The 18,836-nt window shown below is 37.9% G+C and overlaps 1 protein-coding gene and 1 long non-coding RNA gene across 3 annotated transcripts in view; both read left to right on the top strand.

The window, feature by feature from the left end:
- gbe1b (glucan (1,4-alpha-), branching enzyme 1b) overlaps positions 1 to 18,836 on the top strand; it is a 96,623-nt gene that overhangs the window by 61,897 nt on the left and 15,890 nt on the right. Inside the window, exons 13-14 of one of the 2 annotated variants that reach the window (XM_027146689.2) lie at positions 3,297 to 3,481; positions 9,104 to 9,234. In XM_027146689.2, the coding sequence (XP_027002490.2) occupies positions 3,297 to 3,481; positions 9,104 to 9,234 (316 nt within the window). Of the gene's footprint in view, positions 1 to 3,296; positions 3,482 to 4,171; positions 4,262 to 9,103; positions 9,235 to 18,836 lie in introns of those variants that run through there. The other variant, XM_047820499.1, reaches the window with a different exon arrangement.
- LOC113642908 lies at positions 12,367 to 15,252 on the top strand. The gene is made up of 2 exons (XR_007144342.1): positions 12,367 to 14,016; positions 14,109 to 15,252. It is a non-coding gene; the product is annotated as an uncharacterized LOC113642908 (long non-coding RNA).

Genomic DNA, 18,836 nt, shown 5'->3' with positions numbered 1-18,836 from the left:
GGTTACATTCCTGTCTGGTGTCCAGCTTTCTCGGGATAGACTATGGCTTCATCATGAACCTGACCAGAAAAAAGCAGTTACTGAAGGAAACTGTTATCCCTTATGATCATAAGTGCTGTGTGTCTTCCATTTGTACACAGAAGAAAGGAAGTTTTTGAACAAAAGTGTGAGAAAAAGTTCCTCCCAGGATACATCATGTAATCAGATGGAGGGAACAGAGAGTAAAGAACGCAGTTGTCTAAGCAGGCTTTGCATTCTGCTTTGGGAAGTTGGCACACAAGCAACACGGTGGGAAGTGAGCATCCTCTGAGGTTTTGTGAGACTGCACTGTCTTCTGCAGCTGTTATTGTTCATATTCCCTGCTTCTCTCTCCTACATTTCCATATTTTTAAGGATTTCAAATCAAGTCTGTATCCAGGGATTAAGAATTGTCTATCTTGTAGTAAAAACCGTTCATTTTTCTTTCTTAGTTCTTGCTCCCTTCCATATTCTCTCCATCTCTATTCCTTTTTTTTCTGTCTCTCTGTTGCTGACTCACTCTCACTCTGTTGCATTTTCTTGTTCGATGGTGACAGATTTTCGACTTGCTAATTCATAAACATGCGTAACAATGCATGCATAATGCACAGTTCGCTTATTGTTTGATGCTTCTTTAACAGCTCGCTAATGTATTTCATTAGAAAGCTCTGCCACTCCCCTGTCCGTTCTGCTCCGTCTGGTCACTCGCTTTCATTCCTCTCTCCTCCCAACGCTCTCCATCGCACTGAATAAACAACACACTTCATCACCATTGTTTTGCTCCCATTCTCTCGCTCGTCAGAGCTCCTCCGCGCCCCCTCAGAATTCAATTACCCGACTGTTGTTTTATGATGTTGTCTTGTCAGCTGATGACGGATTCATTATCTCATCACCCTGCTCGACAAGCCTGTCGCCTCACGCTTTCTCATTCGCTTTTATTCCTCTGTTCACGTTCTGGATGAAAATGTATTCCTGTCCTACTCTGCAGCCCTCCCCTGTGATCTCCTTACTTCTCTCCACTGTCATCTTCTCCAAGGCCAGTGCTAGAAAGTTCTATACCCCACAGAAGCACAACCAGTGTAATCCAGCTACTACAAATTACCAGCATGTGAAACTGTAATGAAAAGAATCAGTTAGCAAGTACAGATATGACGGGGACTTTAAATGGACCAGTACAAAATAATGGCAGTGATAGATGGAGTGATGGAATTCCAAATCCCCACCTTATTTGAATGAACTTTTCAGCTTGAAAACTGGTTATGCATCTCCAGTATCCATAGCTGTTATTGCGCTTTGTCTGCATTAGGAGACTGAAAGTGTTGCAAAAAGTGTCACAAACTCTTTCATTGTCTTTCTGAACCTCCAGCTCACTTTTCATGATTCTTCAACATTCTTTCATATTTTTCTCTTTTTTGTATTTCAATGAAAACTAATTCCCTACTACTATAAATCACACGATACACATGTCCTTCTCCTTTGATTTCTAATGGATGCATCAGCAGCTCTGAGATTGTTGTTTAGATAAAAGAGGTGTTTTGTGATGAGAGTTTGTGAGTGACAGTATTAAAACTGTCACTTTACATGCATGGGTAAGCTTTTTACAGCAAAGTCGGCTTGGGTTTTAATTAGATTATTGCTAGACATTTTAGTTAATTTGCCAATTGTTTGTTTTAGTTTTGGTTTAGATGACAAATGATGATATAAGACTAGTTTTCCAGGTACACTTTGTAAAGACTTGCCTTTGTTCCTGTTTTGCGGTTCTGAGCTCTTAACTTCACATGTTGGTTTGGTTGGGATTTGGAATCTTGGACAGTTTTTGTTTATTAACTGCCTTCTCTGGCATTTGCTGTCCATGTTGTCCATAATAAACTCTCTGGATCATACTGTATGCGTTCATTAAGTTATTATTTTTTATTTTTTTTACACTGAAAAATTACTGTAGTTTTTGTAAAAAAAAAAAAAAAGAAAAGAAAAAAAAAGACATGGCTAAAAAAAAAGGCTGAACACTTAACGGATACTGAAGGTTCTATCTTTTCACATTGTTTAAATTCCTTGTATAGAACAGTTGAGTTATTGATTCGTTGAGTAGTTCCAGCTGCAAGGTTGACATTTATGAGTTTATTAAGTTTTTTTTATAATATAACACCTTACTCGAGGACTTATATGGTGGATGCGCCATAGAAACATTTATTATAATCAGTGTCTTGGTGACCTCGTCTGCAGAAAGCAGCAGTATTTATTTTGCTGCTGCTATATATATTGAGCATTTTTTTGAAGGAGTCTCAAGTGTCAGCACTTTGTAACTGAGGTAAAGCTGTAAATCAAATATTTATCAAATCCTGGAAATGTCCAGGACAGACGGCTTTGTGTTGGGCTGTTTTTTGTTTTCTCATTTGTTTCAGGCTTTTTTGTGGGGTTTTTTCTGCAAGCCTTTTCTTTTGTCTTATTAACACCCACAAAGCCCAGAATGGATCAGAACCCAACTACCTTAAAAAAAATTTTGAGGGAAGGATCATTTAGAAGTAATTGCACAAAAGGGTTGGGGTTAGGGTTAATCAACAATTAATCGTGAATCTACTTTGCATTGGGCCACAATACGTAGTCATTGATTATTTCCCTATAACAGCGTACCCACTGTGTTTTATTCCTTAGTTAAATTTGATGTCAGATTGCTTTCCAAATTTGCTCACTTAATAAAGCCTTCACTCTTCATGGATGGATGTATGGTTGGACAGACAGACAGACAGACAGACAGACAGACAGACAGACAGACAGACAGACAGACAGACAGACAGACAGACAGACAGACAGACAGACAGACAGACAGACAGACAGACAGACAGACAGACAGACAGACAGACAGACAGACAGACAGACAGACAGACAGACAGACAGACACTCACTCACTCACTCACTCACTCACTCACTCACTCACTCACTCACTCACTCACTCACTCACTCACTCACTCACTCACTCACTCACTCACTCACTCACTGAAAAATGCTGCAGCACCTTCCTTGGGAAATGAGCACATTAATTAACTTTGCAGAGACTTTGTGTAGTGTCATCTGGCCTTCTAGTTCTAGCTAGTGCACATTATACTAATCTAATAAAAACAAACTCTACAGTATGCATTTAAGAGGAAAAATCATGGATTTTGAGTATATCCAGGTGATCCGTCTAGGTAATTGTCTCAATTAAGGAAACATACAATTTGTATATATACTGTACTTTCACAATATACAGTATGTGAACTAACATCTCCTTCTGTTTGCAGGTAATGAATTTGGCCATCCAGAGTGGCTGGATTTCCCACGTGTTGGGAACAATGAGAGCTACCACTATGCACGTCGCCAGTTTAACCTAGTGGACACCGATCACTTGCGTTACCGTCAATTATACATCTTCGACCGGGACATGAACCGCACCGAGGACAAGTATGGCTGGCTTGCTGCATCACCAGTAAGACCCACAGTGTCTATTTTTCCTTCCTTTTTATTGCAGTGTAAAAATGTCCATACAGAATAAACTGTATAACAATATGTTCCGTTTATATTTAACAATTTCTCTGCAACATAATCCAATATATTCTATTTTCACATTATATAATGAAGTCATTTCTCTCACTATTCATATATCTTGTGTGTTTATGGATCTCTCCTGCTCTCTCCCACTTTGTTTTTTCACTATATATATTTCCTTTTACTGTATCACACTCAGTCATTGACACCAAGTGCACATGATACTTCATTCACTTCTCTCAACAAAATCAATTTCATGGCCCAAACAATCCAGACGGCCTTTTAGTCGTTTTATTTATTCCTCTTCCCCATTCCTAACCTACCAAAACTCTGTGGCTTTTAGAAGCAGAACCCAGCACTGCATACAAAGAGCCACATTAAGTCATCAGCATTGCCAGATACACCAACTCAGGTCTCGTCCCGTATTCCACCCCGGTGACTCGTTTTAGAACAGTGCAGAAGCGTGATGAAAAAAGAGGGAAAAAGCATGTCTTTCAGCTTTCAGTGGCTCACTTGCTCAGTTTTCAGTAATGGGATCATCCAAACAGAGAGCATGCACTGAATAGGCAAGATTTAAGAGCAAGACCTTGGAACTGATTCAGTTTTTTTTCCTGTATGATCCATGGTGCAGATCACAATGTCTTCACCTCATCAGGAGGATGTGACCTTGGGGCCGTGGTGGAGTGTGGATTGTAACTGCTGCTAAATGCATCAGTAAGAAATGTGCCTTTTTTTTATATTCAGATTTATAAATTTGATGGATTCTTGCCATAGCAACATAAGCAACTGCTAAGTGCACTATGAATGATTATTTTATAAAAACTTTATTGTAATCTAGCTTTAGACATCAATGCTACCCCACTCCACAGCTCTAATCATCAGTTGCTTCATTATCACCCTCCCCTTCATGCCTATCATTAGCTATCAATATCAATAATATCAATATCCCTTTTCCATTTAATGAATCCTCCACTCTATAACCACTTCCTATGTAGCTTCCTGTACCTTATCATCACACCTCTCTTTTCCATTCTACTACTGGAATTAGACACACACAATTTCCTCTGTTCATCCCACTTTCCTCATCCATGGACCTCTATCATCTTCTAAACCCGGAAAGCTATCTTGCCCTTTTCAATCGCATTTTGAAAGTTGTTGCACTGCAATCAGAGCAAATTAAGGGCAACAGACTAAAAGTGGAGGAAATCACAACTCAAAACAGATCTCGTCTCATACCACACTCACCTTTCCAAAGTTTCATCTCACTGTTACTTCTGCTAAGATCCATTGGAAACCCCTGCGCAAGATCCTCACGAGCTCCACGACATAATTTTCTTTACTTTTTAACCTGCCAGTCCTTCTTCACCATCCTCCTTGTAAATTGGTGACTTGCTACCTTTTTCATGGGAATACTGAAAAAAATTGTCAGAAGTTCACTCCTAGCTAACACTAGTCTGCACATTTAAGAATTATTATTAGCTCCATGATTAGCACTAGATCGGCCATACTGTCATTAGTCCTCATTCTTCTCAACAAGATGCACTTTCAATCCTTAGGAGTCTTGAAATTTGTGACGCAGCATGGCAATGCTTTGCTTCCTGTCTGGATGCATGGTCATATGAGGTGACATGGGATGATCTATATTTGGTCCTGTCAATCTCTCTGCTGGTGTCCCACTAGGCTTAATGCTTGGTCCTCTTGCATTCTCCCTCTATAGTAGAGCTCTTGGTGAAATCATATCCTTGAATGGGTTTTTATACAACTGTTATGTGGATGACAGCTTATCAGCTGAAACTTAATGGCAGCAAAACTGAACTGCTGTACATCCCAGGAGATGCACAGGATCTTGTCTTCTCCCTCGACAACTCTGTCTGTCTGCAGGCGACCTTAGGATCAGCATGGACAATCAACTGTCTTTTTCCTCTCGCACTGCTTATCCGACACACACATTCCAATTTCTCCATTACAACATCAGAAGGATTTGTTCTTTTCTATCTACAGAAGCCACTCAGGTGCTTGTTCAGTCCCTTATCATTGGACAACTGCAACTTGCTCTTGGCAGGTCTGCCTCTGCATAACATTCAACCTCTTCACCTGAAGAGAATGCAGATGCATGACTTGTTTTCAATCTTTCCAAGTTCTCCCACACCACCCTTTGCAACACTCCCTTGACTGGCTTCTTGTAACTGCCTGCATCAGATTTAAAACACTGATTCTTGACAACAAAGCGAAAAATTTACCAGCACCCACTTACCTTAAAGTACTTATCACACCCCGCATTGCACCACACTCTCTCTCTCTGGTCCTTTAGCACTGCTTGACTGGTCCCACCGTCTCTCAGGATACAAAGAAGGCATGTTTTGAGACTCCTCTCTGTTCTGGTGCATAGGTCCTGGAATGAACTTTCCCAAGATGTCTGAACAGCTGAGTTACTTACAGTCTGAAGACCTACATCTTCATGACACCTACGTCTTCATGAATTTAAATTAAGACTTTAATTAAAAAATGCTTGTGTTTTCATACTACACTAGCCTCCCCTGCAGGGTTTTTAGACTGATAATACTTTTAGTCTGTGACCTAGTGAACCAGTATGAGGATGTAATTATTGGCAAAGACTTCAAAGCACTTCTGTAATGTGCCATGGATAAGGTCATCTGCCAAATTCCATAAATGTAAATGTTAATGAACATCCTGTAGAAATGTTTAATTGCCCCCATTTTGCAGCTCTCACAAAATGTACCGTACATTATGGCCAGTCAGCAGTCTTAAGACGATGCTTCTTGAACAGTATTCAATTAAGCGAGAAGCAGCTTGATTTATCCAGCACCAGTGTTTGATAATTAGATGTACTCACAATATATAACACTGAAATGTAAAAATGCACTTAATAAAATGATGGATTATAATTGTATATATCCTATAATGTATTAAATCTATATAAATATGACAAATAATTAATTAATAATATTGCCACTGTATCATCAATAAATTTTTCCCCACTTTGGGAAGATCAAAAGTAAATGGACAAATTGTTAATAAAAAAATTGCTAAATTTATTGAATAAATTAAAGCAAGCATTGCAGATTAATGTTGTATCAGGTCTTCAAGCTATGTTTATGATCTCTTTCCAACAGAGCTCATCAATTAACAAACACATCAGAATAATTGCTTTATTTCAATTCCAAATTATAGTAAATTGGCTATATGCAATTCCATGACCTTCATTTAATTTCACTTTGACAACAAGGGAAAAACACTATTTCCTACTTACTGTATGTTAACATTTTTGTGTGCCTGATTATTATTATTAGTAGTAGTAGTAGTAGTAGTAGTAGTAGTAGTAGTAGTAGTAGAGTAGTAGTAATTTTATTATTAGTATTATTATCTCTTTTTTTTTGGGGGGGGGGGTGAAAAAAAAACACATTTTGGTCACTTCTTCTCAAGAATAATCTGGCAACTTTGGAGACATGAGCTACAGAAGGTGTTTTACATAATCATAATAAAATAATAATTTAGTAAAATCAACACTCAGAAAATTTTCTTAAGCAGCTGATAAACCAACAATGAATAGTCATAACTTTACACATGGAAAATAATTATAGCTTTTGAACTTTAATTATTGGCTTGGGTCATTAACTCTGAGTGAGTCCCAAAATAAATATTTTAGTTGCCTTATGTCCCTTATAGACCTATTTGGTTGCAGCCAAAAGTGATGTGAATAGTTAGTGAAACAGAAATCTTCTGTGAGCATTAATAAGCATGCAGCATCTACAATGGACAGGTTGTTGTGTTCCTCGAGCAAAGCACGGTGGGTTACAAAATAGCAGTTTGTAATTTCTTGATCCTTTACTGACTGCAAGGCAGTTTGCACTGTCAGTAAAATAAATAAAATAATAATAATAAAATTAAAAATAATTCATTAGCTGTATTTTAAGAGGATCTTGAATAAAGTGATATCTAACGTAATAATGGAGGGTTTAATTGTATTAATGGAGATCTGAATAGTTGCTTTGTGGGGCTTAAGGGACTTGCTTCTAAAAGATTCAATCTTTTAACAAAAGTACCATGCAGACCAAGTCATTAAGTCTGCTTAATCAAAAAAAAGGGGGGGGGGGGGGATTTGCCTCCTGAATTATATGTGGATGTTGAGGTCTAATATGTTAGCTTATTTTCGTAGTGATGGGAAATGGTTCAAACTGACATTTAAAGCTTGAGAATCTGACCCTGTGCTAGATTAGGGTTTAACCCAATGCTCTATCTTTTGTGTCTTCAGCCTTTATTACTAATTCATTCCCTTTAGACTCAGCTGGATATTTATGGAAGTAACTGGTGTCTTTATTTCAGAACTGGAAAAAGTACTACTGGGTTGGATGTGCCGGGGTGCGTGTATGAAGTTCTAAAAGAAGGGCAGGCATCCAGGGGACTTTGTTTTGAAAAGGGCTGTTTGCTGGACACTTTTGAAGATGACATACAGAAAAGTTGCAAAGGCCAGAGCACTGTTGTTAGGTCTTATTCATGCCTCGATGGAATCACACACACACTTCCACCATTATGTAAACAGGGCAACTGGACTGTGACTCAGTCTCTCTCTCTCTCTCTCTCTCTCTCTCTCTCTCTCTCTCTCTCTCTCTCTCTCTCTCTCTCTCTCTCTCTCTCTCTCTCTCTCTCTCTCTCTCTCTCTCTCTCTCTCTCTCTCTCTCTCTCTCTTTTCACCACATCCCTGACTGCACACATGACACACTAGAATAACCTTTTGTCTTGTTGAATTTAAGAAACACTCAATTTGTTTCAGCATTTCTTCACTCCACACAACCTGGTGATTTTCTTTTCTGTGGAAGAGCTGTAAAGCAAAGTAAAGTTTTTTATTTGTTTTTTTTTTTACAGAAAAACAATCATAGTTTTATTACTACAACAGGATAAGTGTTTAATTATAATATTTTTAGTGTTACAGAATGATGTACTAATAATCCACTAAATCATTGAACATCAGTGTTGTTCTTCCAAAATCAGATATAAATTATTTTCATTTTTCCAAAATTAGATATGAATTATTTTTGCAAAATGAAAACAATCCTGATGCAGAAACAAATCCCAGTAAGAGCAAAGTCTAATCAATGAAAGTACATCATTTTTCAGTTTTCTGGTCATAGATATCTGGAAATAACAAGAAAACCAAGGAACTATGGATTAAATTGTGAGTTTTCACAAACAGTAGGTTTGCACAACTTCATCAAAGTGTGCGTCTTAAACCGGCTCCTTATACAATATGATTTTTGTAGGAAGACAGCCAAGGCAAGGTTAGAAAGTTAAATAAAAATAAAAATGAAATAAAATCATTCCCACATCTTTTTGGTGAAAAATATTTATGGATTCCTAATGCTGGGGTGTCAAACTGTGTTATAGGCAGAAAAACAATAAAACAAAAAAGTTTCCTCAAAAATCGCATTTAGCTAAGAAACTGTAACATTTTCCCATGTTACGCTACTATACAGTTTCACTACATTGTGTGTGCTGCACTTTCCAGTTTGTCTGATTTATGGTTCTGTTTTCTTCATTTCTCTAGGCATATATCAGCACAACACATGAGAGTAACAAGGTGATCGTGTTTGAGAGAGCCAATGTCATTTTTATCTTCAACTTCCACCCCGCTAACAGCTACAACAACTACAGAGTGGCAGTGGGACCACCAGGAAAGTATCCTTAACCAGATTACGGTGTTGTCATTCTCTCTGTTGTTTACACAGAACAATCTAGAAACAGTTTATTATGATTTAGTATTAAAGGAACTATACAACTATACTAAACAACAGCATTTCTCTTTCAGCTTGGTTCCATATAGAGCTCCTTTACGAATTAATGACACGTCCCAAAGAATCCATGAGGACCTTTTTTTAAAAAAAAAACACATCTAAAATCGAATGTTTTCCACATATAGCAAACATATACGTAATTAAAACATTTACCAATGGAAAAAGCTGGAAGGAGCTGGAAAAAAAGGCTTCCGAAAGCCTTTCTGTGTTCTGTTGAGGAATGCTGTAGATTTGTATTTAGCATGAGTGGCAGAGACTCTTAGCGCCTCCGCTAGCTGTCGGAGCTTAAAGGAGATGCTGGTACTAGAAATGACATGGAAGAAATGCAAAGAGCACCAAGGCCACATTCAATAGCTGTAATTATAACAGCAAGGGGATCTCACACACACACACACACACACACGCTGATGCTGGGAACTTCACAGTGCCTTGCAGTGATTTTGTTTTTGCACGCATGTGTACAAGGTAACAAACGACACCGTGAGCTTGGTGACACACTGCTGTAAAAGGCGATCGAGAACAGAGGATACAATTAGAGCAGAAGACAGATGAAAGTGCCACTCTGACTCGGAGGAGGTAAACAAGGCCAGCCCAACAAGTGCAGAGTGCTTTTTCATTAAACCCCAGCCTACACATACACACACTCACTAAGTTACATTTGAGAGTGCCAGGCAGAGTCATGTAGTTTTGTGTCTTTGGATTGATTTCAAAAGTGTATGTGTAGGCGGAAAGGCCCATTGGTGTTGCCGCAAAAAAGAAAGAGGTGCTGGACAGATGGCATCTGCTGATATTGGCCATTACAGAGAGAAGAGTGGTGTACACACACACACACACATTTCAGAATCCAGGGTCAAGATCACTTCGGACTGTGTAGTATGTGTATTCTGTAAGAGCTTTGGTTTTTGTGTGTTTGATTCTGCATCTATTGGAAATTTCAGAAGGATTTAATTGCGGCTAGTTAAATCTTAACAACCCTAAACATTAACTCTCTTAAACAATATCCTTCCATTATTTGGTACATTTATTTATGTGCCAGGATACATGACCCAAACATACCAGGAATGTAAATACCTAGACCCTTAAAAGTGCCACCCTAGTAATGAGCAAAGTAACTGTTGTAGTCTAGCAGACTAGCATGTTCAAACTAGCTCTTTCAATTCCACCATGCAACCTTATGTACTGTAACTCCTCTACCGCTGCTACCTTCTAGTGGGATAAAGGTTCTTGGTTGTCAAACTTCCTCTCTTAACATATAAATAAATAAGTAAGATAGTTTGAGATAAAATGTAAGTAAAGTGAAGTTTTCCCCCCCGAGTTAAGCTCACCAATATAAAGAGTCGCCATTAAAATTCTGTCAACATCAGTATTTGACAGGCACTCAAAATCCTGTGCTTTATATTTTTTTTGTATTTCTCTGCTTTTTTTTTTACCTTTTTTCTTTATTCTTGCCTTTTCTCAATGGGTGCATTCTTGAGGTCTTTAATCCATCCAGCTGATTGGAGACTCATAATTCCCAGTTGGGTTTCGTCATGAAAGAGCTACTTGTCAAGACTGTTGTGCTTTTGATAGGACAGCAGGCTGCTGAGCTGGTGTCGGGTCATTCCTTTTTTATTATCTGTCAGACACGTTTACCTGTATGCCGCTCCATATAATTCAGCCATATCAGTAGCCAGGCCCCCGGGCAAACATGTCTTACATCAGGAAACAGTTGTCTGACTGTTTTATGGACAATGTAATACATTTGATTAACGTCGGTATTGTGTGTGTCCGTGTGTCGTGCGTGTGTGTGTTAGGAAGCAGCTAAAAGCATTGTGATTGTTTGAGCTCATAAGCCTTTATGAAGGAACACTTTATTTGGAGGTTATCTGCACTGGGCCTTCATTAAACAAGCCTTGCATAAATCTTCCATAAAGTAGTGCTGGAGGATTTGTGGGTGGAGATTTTTGGAAGTTAACTATTATATGAAAACGTGTATAACAAAGAACCATTTCATTATAATTATATGTAACCTGTTAAAACTGGCTTATCTGTAACCATTTTTGTCTCAGCTTTGAGCCATGTAAAAAGTGTCCACCTTTTTGGAATTTTTATATACTGTACGGCCAAGGTCCCCTTGAGGTCCAGCAACAGGACCCTGCACTCGAAACGGTTTCCACAAAGTTAGAAGTGTACAGCTGTATAGAATCCTGATGTATGCTATAGCATTGCAATTTCCAACATGTGTCCTACACAGAGCCCTGACCTCTGGTTCTGAACACCTTCTGGGTGAACTGGAACACTGATTGAGTGGCAGGTCTCCTCACCCAACATCAGTGTCTGACCTCACTGATGTTCATTCTTGTGGCTGAATGAACATAATTCCCCACAGCCACACTCAAATCTTTTGGAAAGCCTTCACAGACTAGTGGAGATTATTACAACAGTAAAGGGGGGACTAAATCTGTAATGGGATGTGCAGCAAGAAACTATGGGTAAGAAGGTCACTATCTGCTTGATGCATGAAAGTGGATGTAAATGAAATTGTGATGGCCAATTAAACTGAAATACTACATATACTATTACTACTACTACTACCTTTACATTTACAGCATTTGGCAGACGCTATTATCCAGAGCGATGTACAGTACATAAGTGCTTAAATCTCTAACATTGGATACATTAATGCTGGCTCACTAGGTTACACACTTAAGATACCACGAGTTTAAAACATTGTTCAAAGTTACAATGAAAAAGTGTCAAAGGTTGTGTTTTTTTTTTTTGTTTTTGTTCTTTTAAATGCAAAAGATAAGGAAAGAAGTGCTAGTTGAAGTGTTTCCTGAATAAGTAGGTCTTCACCCGCCCATTACCATTACTACTACCATTACTACTACTACTACTACTACTACTAGTACTACCATTACTATTACCATTACTACTAGTACTGCTACTACTACTACTACTACTACTACTACTACTACTAATAATAATAATAATAATAATAATAATAATAATAATAATAATAATTGGCAGATCTATTTATACAAATAAAATAGAAAAAATAGAAGTTTTAAAGTAAAAAAAAAATCTATACCTTCTACAGCTTCACATCATTCTGAAGCATATGTGTCACCTGAATGACTGGAATGGTAATGGTCAAATATAATAATCATCTTAAAGCTTCGTGTATTTGCTTATAATGTTACAGTAATATTATTGGAGAGTCTATATACAATGATATTTGACAGAGACAACTTGCTCTTGATTTCCTTAGTCACTACATACAGCATATAAGGTTTGGCATGTTTTACTGCGTATAAACTGTAAATGAGAAATGCATGTACTGTATTTAAATACAGGTCATTATTTATAGTCCGTCTGAAAAGTGAAGTTTATGTTGGTTACAGATAGAATTATTGTGATTCCCTCTATTAAAATGTATTTGATTGTAGCTTTCTAATCTGAGAGCACTGAGACATTGCACTGTTTTATCACTCCACTTGTCTGGGTTTGCTGCATACAATTCTAGCAATAGTTCATTACACTGAAACAGTTGTTTCTCGTACTACAGGGTGTTAGTCAGTCTGTGTGTTGCATATCAACACAACACTTTATCCAGCTGTGGTTTCTTTGGGAATCTTTTCAGTGATGGAGCAAAGCTAATAAAATCATAAAAAAAAGAAATATAATAATAACTAAACATTTGGCCATAATGTGTCTAAAGTGTCAGTTACTCATTATTAATTTCTTGTTTAAAGAATTGCCATACTGTAATATCACATTTGCAGTCATGTACTGAATATGAGCTCACAGGCTGTGACTTCGACATGACTATGATCGTATCACCGCTGGGTTGCTCATGTGATCTTGCTTACTTATACACAGCGCTGCTGAATTCCTGATTCTGACAGGAAGTTGTCACAGCTCTGACAGTAGGGTGATAGTAGGTTTCTATTAATGTGCTTGTTCTGATACATACCGTTTCAGTTGCAGGTCTTGCACCTCTGTGGTTGGATGTTTTATTCCTGGCTGCACCTTGTGTATGAAGTGCAGGTTCTTGTGCTTCAGAGGTTTCCTCTCGGTACTCGGTTTCCTCCCTCAATGCAAAAAGGCATGCGTTGTAACCTGCTTGTCATCTCTAAATTGTCTGTAATGTGTGGGATTTTGCCCTACGACTTCCTTGTGCCCTGAGTCACCATGGATAGACTCCAGGTTCCAAGTGACCCTGTGCAGGGTAAGTAACACAGAAAATGTAACGCTTATGGGTGGATGGATGACCAGCACTTGGATTCGATTCGATTCAACTTTTTTGACATTTCACATGTACAGGTACAAAGCAACCAAATTCAACTTGGCATCTAACCAGAAGTGCAATAAGCAGCAAGTGCAAGATGTAAAGTATTTTTAGTATGAGTACAGTATTTACAGTATGAACAGCCATAATATACGTGTGTGTGTGTGTGTGTGTGTGTGTGTGTGTGTGTGTGTGTGTGTGTGTGTGTGTGTGTGTGTGTGTGCGTGCGTGCGCCCTTGGAAAAAGCTGTTTCTCAGTCTGCTGTTTTTTGTCCGGAGGCTCCTGAGGCATCTCCCGGATGGAAGGGTTACAAACAGTCTATGGGCAGGGTGAGAGGCGTCTTAAAGGATGCTGCGAGCTTGATGTCCTCAGTGGGGAATGATGAATGATAACAAAGTAGGACTAGAGATGAGTGCAATTTTTTACACTTTTCAGATGCTTTGAAAAACACTACAAGTTACAGTATCACCCATCTCTTCATTCCACAGACAAAATTGGTCTTTGTGGAATTCAAGGTGTCGGCAACTCAATACCCGTCATCTCATTTTCTCAGACTGCCTCTCATGCTACACATGTTCAGAGATTTCTAGTCCAGTCTGCAGTCGCTATTATCAGTGGGCTTTTTTTTTTTTCAGTTCTTCAGAATCAGGATCCTTGAAACCTTCTCTGACTATTTTTCCCCCCAGACTAAATAGACTATTTGTGCAGTCGTTCCATTCTTCAGTAAACCTCTATTAATTACAGTAATTCACAGGTGGCTGGGTCTGGCTGTAGAGCTTGGCATCTGTACACTCAGAAGCAAACATAATTTCTGAAAGCCTTGGATTGCCTGAAAAATTCTGTGCTGACAATTCTGCAGCAGCAGCACAGATATGTTTACCTGGAAAAAAAAAACTGATTGAACTGGATGGACTTATCTCTTTTATGGTCGTACTCAAGCCGGCGACCTTTTCTTTGCACACCGTCGGTGCTTTGGACTTTGATGGTTTCAGGCAAATAAGATGATGCTGATCAACATCTGAATCTTTTCTTTTTTTAAACATCCCAAGGTTATATCACACTCTTGCTGTCTTTTCTCGGTGGAGTTGTCTTTAGGACTCAGCAGGCATTTCTGGAAGAGAACAAAGCTGTTCTTGCAAGCCAGCATTTTCATTCTGGTTCCCCTGATCGTATGATTCATTCCTCTGTAGCTGCAACATCAAATGCTCCTTACAGCCTTCACTAATACTATTAACAGCCTGAAGAAGATAATAGCGCAGTCTGGGGCTTCTTGAGTGAAGGTTGGACACTTGGTTTGGATATGGTTTGTAATTTTGATGTAATAAGCAGTATCAGCATTTAGAAATGCTGTCAACGTATTTTATGATTATTATTTAATATTATCAGTAGCTTCTGTGGTGAAAAGCATAAGACAGCCATGTGTTGTTGGGTGTTTTTTTTTTTTTTTGCAGTGCAGCAGCAGAATACTACAAAAATAAAATTATTCAACCCCAGTCATGTCATGATCCTTCCATGGCTCAGGGGTCCTTTAGAGGGCATCTGTAAGGGATTTACGGATGAGGATTCCTAATCAGGGCCTTCCGAGATGGTAGAAACCTCAGAACTTAATTTTCATTAAAGAACTACAGACAAGTTGCATGTTACGTGTGTCTTTTACTTGTCTTTGATTTTGAAGATAGTCAACTCAAATAAAAAAGAATGTCACTGTGGGAATCTAGGAACTCTAGTTAATTCAGCAGTAGCTATAAAATACAGTGCTTTTGATGTAACACAAGGATTTGGAGACATCATTTAATATGATTTATCTCATAGTTTTGATGTTAATATTTGTGCAATCAAATCATTAATCCCCAAAAATGTTAGTGTAGCATATTGAGCTGCTTCTTCTCTCTCTCTCTCTCTCTCTCTCTCTCTCTCTCTCTCTCTCTCTCTCTCTCTCTCTCTCTCTCTCTCTCTCTCTCTCTCTCTCTCTCTCTCTCTCTCTCTCTCTCTCTCTCTCTCTCTCTCTCTCTCTCTCTCTCTCTCTTCCTCTCTCTGACAATATGCCCAAAATATCCAATCAAAGAGTGTTTACTCTTTCAGAGAGATAATTCAGAGCAAACAGGAGCTTGATGGGATCGAAAGGAAAGGGAGAGGAAGGGCATATCATCTCTCGTCCTCTGTTGCAGAAACCAAGCACAGAGCAGCACTTCGCTTTTAATCATCGCTATCAAAGCCTACAAGCAGACAGTAAAAGGCGAGCGCTCTTCAGCTCTGGGGCAGAGTGGGAGATGGGGTCTTTAAGGATCATACCACGACCCTGTACACTCGCCTATAGCGAAAGGAGGTGATTATTCAAGCTGCTGTCTGTGTGTTTGTTACAACCGGGAGATAAAGCAAGAAAGAGAGAGAGAAACTCATCCATGCAGAGACACTTATTTTATTTTCCTCTGTGTGTTCCTGGATTTGAGTTGTTTATGCTCATCTATCCAAATCAAGTTGATAAAAGAACCTTTTTTAGGCTGTTTTCCTTTATAGCATAGGAATGTTAAACACTTGTGTGTGATTGTACGGTGGATAAATCATATGTTAGGGGGTTTTTACACCTGGTCACTTCATGCGTTTTCTGTGATCCGATAGCTATCCGATCGTAAAAAGACCTGGTGTAAATGCCCTCCGAAACGGTTTCGAGACGGATATAAATCCGATTGTTCAGACCACTTCAGGAGGTGGTCTTGGACGCATTTCAGATGAAACTGGACAGGTTTAAATGCATGGAGTTGTTTAAGCCACATACGTCAGTGCTATACTCCTCCCAAACGGAATAACGTCACTCGCAGGTGACTCGCGAGTCGTGCATCACGCCAGAAACAAATATGTTTTCCCAGCATTTTTTTGTAGCAACCGCATACACCAAAGCGTGATACATTTCAATTACCCCGGAAATGAGGTGAAATATATTTGCATATTGGGCGGGAGCAGAAAGATCGAATTGATATCCGATTCGCCAAGACGCATTTATGTGGCCTAATGTAAATGGAACAGTTTTAACAAATCAGATAGCTATCGGATCAGAGAAAACACATGAAGTGACCAGGTGTAAAAAGCCCTTAATGTTTATAAAATAACTTACTTATGGACTACTGTATGGCTGATGTTTCACATGAACAGGTTTTTAAAGTATGTGAAGTTTTCTCTAAGGAACTATTTGTTTAGCATTTTTGGAAGAAGTCATCATGGATATCCCACGGTATTCAGTTTAATTAGCAAGTTGTTGTGGTACAAGATAAAAAAAAATATTTGAGACATGTTGTTACAGGAATATAATAAATGTATGGTCGTCTAGGGTATCATACCACAATGTTAGATTAAATAGATAGAAGCATTTATTTTGTCACATATACATTAAATTCAAATATATTTGCATAGCACTTTCAACAATAGATGTTGTCCCAAAGCGGCTTTACAGAACATAAGAAACATAATACAAAAAGTTCAATATAAAGAATAATATTATACAAAAATGTAAGATTAATATTAGACTTCTATTTAAATGTGTTTGTATTTATCCCCAATGAGCAAGCCTGAGGTGACTGTGCTGAGGAAAAAACAGGAAGAAATCTTGAGAGGAACCAGACTCAAAAGGGAACCTCATCCTTATTTGGGTGACACAGGAGGGTGTGATTATAAATATAAAGACATTACATTACAGCACAGTGAAATTCTTTCTTCACATATCCCAACTTTTGGAGGTTGGATTCAGAGTGCAGTGTCAGCTATGATTGAGACAACGTCCATTGTTGAAAGTGCTATACAAATAAATTTGTATTTGAAATTAATATATATGTGACAAAATAAAAGTGCCTCTGGAGTAGAGAGGGTTAAAGGTCTTGCTCAAGGGCCCAACAGTGGCAGCATGGAAGTGCTGGGGCTTCAACCCCAATCAACAACCCAGAGCCAGTTGGTCCACCACGTGTCCTTGATGCTATTAATTATTTTATTATTATTTTAAAAAACTTTATCTTTTCAACAGCAAATTAATTTGACAGAGAAATAAATAGCATATAATTTTTTTATATAATAACATAATACATAATGTATCTAAAGACGTAATGCTGCACTGTTAAATCCTAATCATTGATCAATATCACAGATAGATACATTATTTAGATAGAACATATTTATTATTATTTTAAATCTAAGAACCTTCTGCCCATTCTGATGATAATTTATGTAATTACAGATTTCACATCTAACATCATTTTGATCAAAAATAATATAGTCCAGTCTGATCCAGGGTGTTTCTGTCTCCTGGCTAGTATTCCCAGGATAGGCTACAGACTCACCACAGCCCTGACCAGGATAAAGCGCTTACTGATGATGAATAAATGAATAAATAAAAGAATGAATAATTCAGGCCCGTCCATGTTGTTTACTATGTTGCAACAAGGTTCTACCAATGTGATTTATTTATATTCTAATGTACCTATATCTCAGTCATGATGTGGATGAAAATCTAGATTTGAGTGCAGAACTTAGCAGAAACTTTTCAGTAGGACAAATTAAAGAGCATAAAGATTATTTTACGCTTTATTTAACCAAGAAGTCCCTTTGAAATTGAAATTTTTTGAGGGAGACCTGGCCAAGAAGACATGCCATTACAGAGCGATACATAAAAATACACAAAAAATAGGTAAATAAGACACGCGTACAAACAAGGACTCTGAGTATATAATATAAATGTAACTTATAAGTACAAGACTTTGTTTAATTCATTATTACCTGTAACATAAATAGTCAAATAGTGCATCATAATAATACGGTGATAAAATAAGAATGCAAAAAAAAAAATTGCAAATTCTTCCTATAACACAATATTTGTTATAACTCAGATGTTGTTTACTGTCTTATTAATGTGGATTTTATTATTGGTCAAGGATTTTATTTATTTATTTTTGTCTTTATATTGATTTCATTGGATTGATGTCTTTGTACAGGATACATCACTGTTTTTTAAAATCATTTGAAATTGTAATTAAATTGTAAACTATATGCATTTCTTCCATTCAAAAACCATAAGGGAAGAACTGTAATTATTTGTCTCTTTCTACCTCTTTATCTCTCTCTATGCAGTTCAGTCCTCACAGCTCAGTTTACAAGGCTAGAAAAAGTTCCTCAGATTTTCTCACTAAAGCTCATTCTTTTTTCCCTTTTTTTCACTCAAAGCATCATGTCAT

This window comes from Tachysurus fulvidraco, chromosome 11 (assembly GCF_022655615.1).
Source record: "Tachysurus fulvidraco isolate hzauxx_2018 chromosome 11, HZAU_PFXX_2.0, whole genome shotgun sequence".
In the NCBI taxonomy this organism is placed as follows: Eukaryota; Metazoa; Chordata; class Actinopteri; order Siluriformes; family Bagridae; genus Tachysurus; species Tachysurus fulvidraco.
Note: the sequence above shows the minus strand (reverse complement) of the source record. Positions and strands in the feature narration are given on the sequence as shown.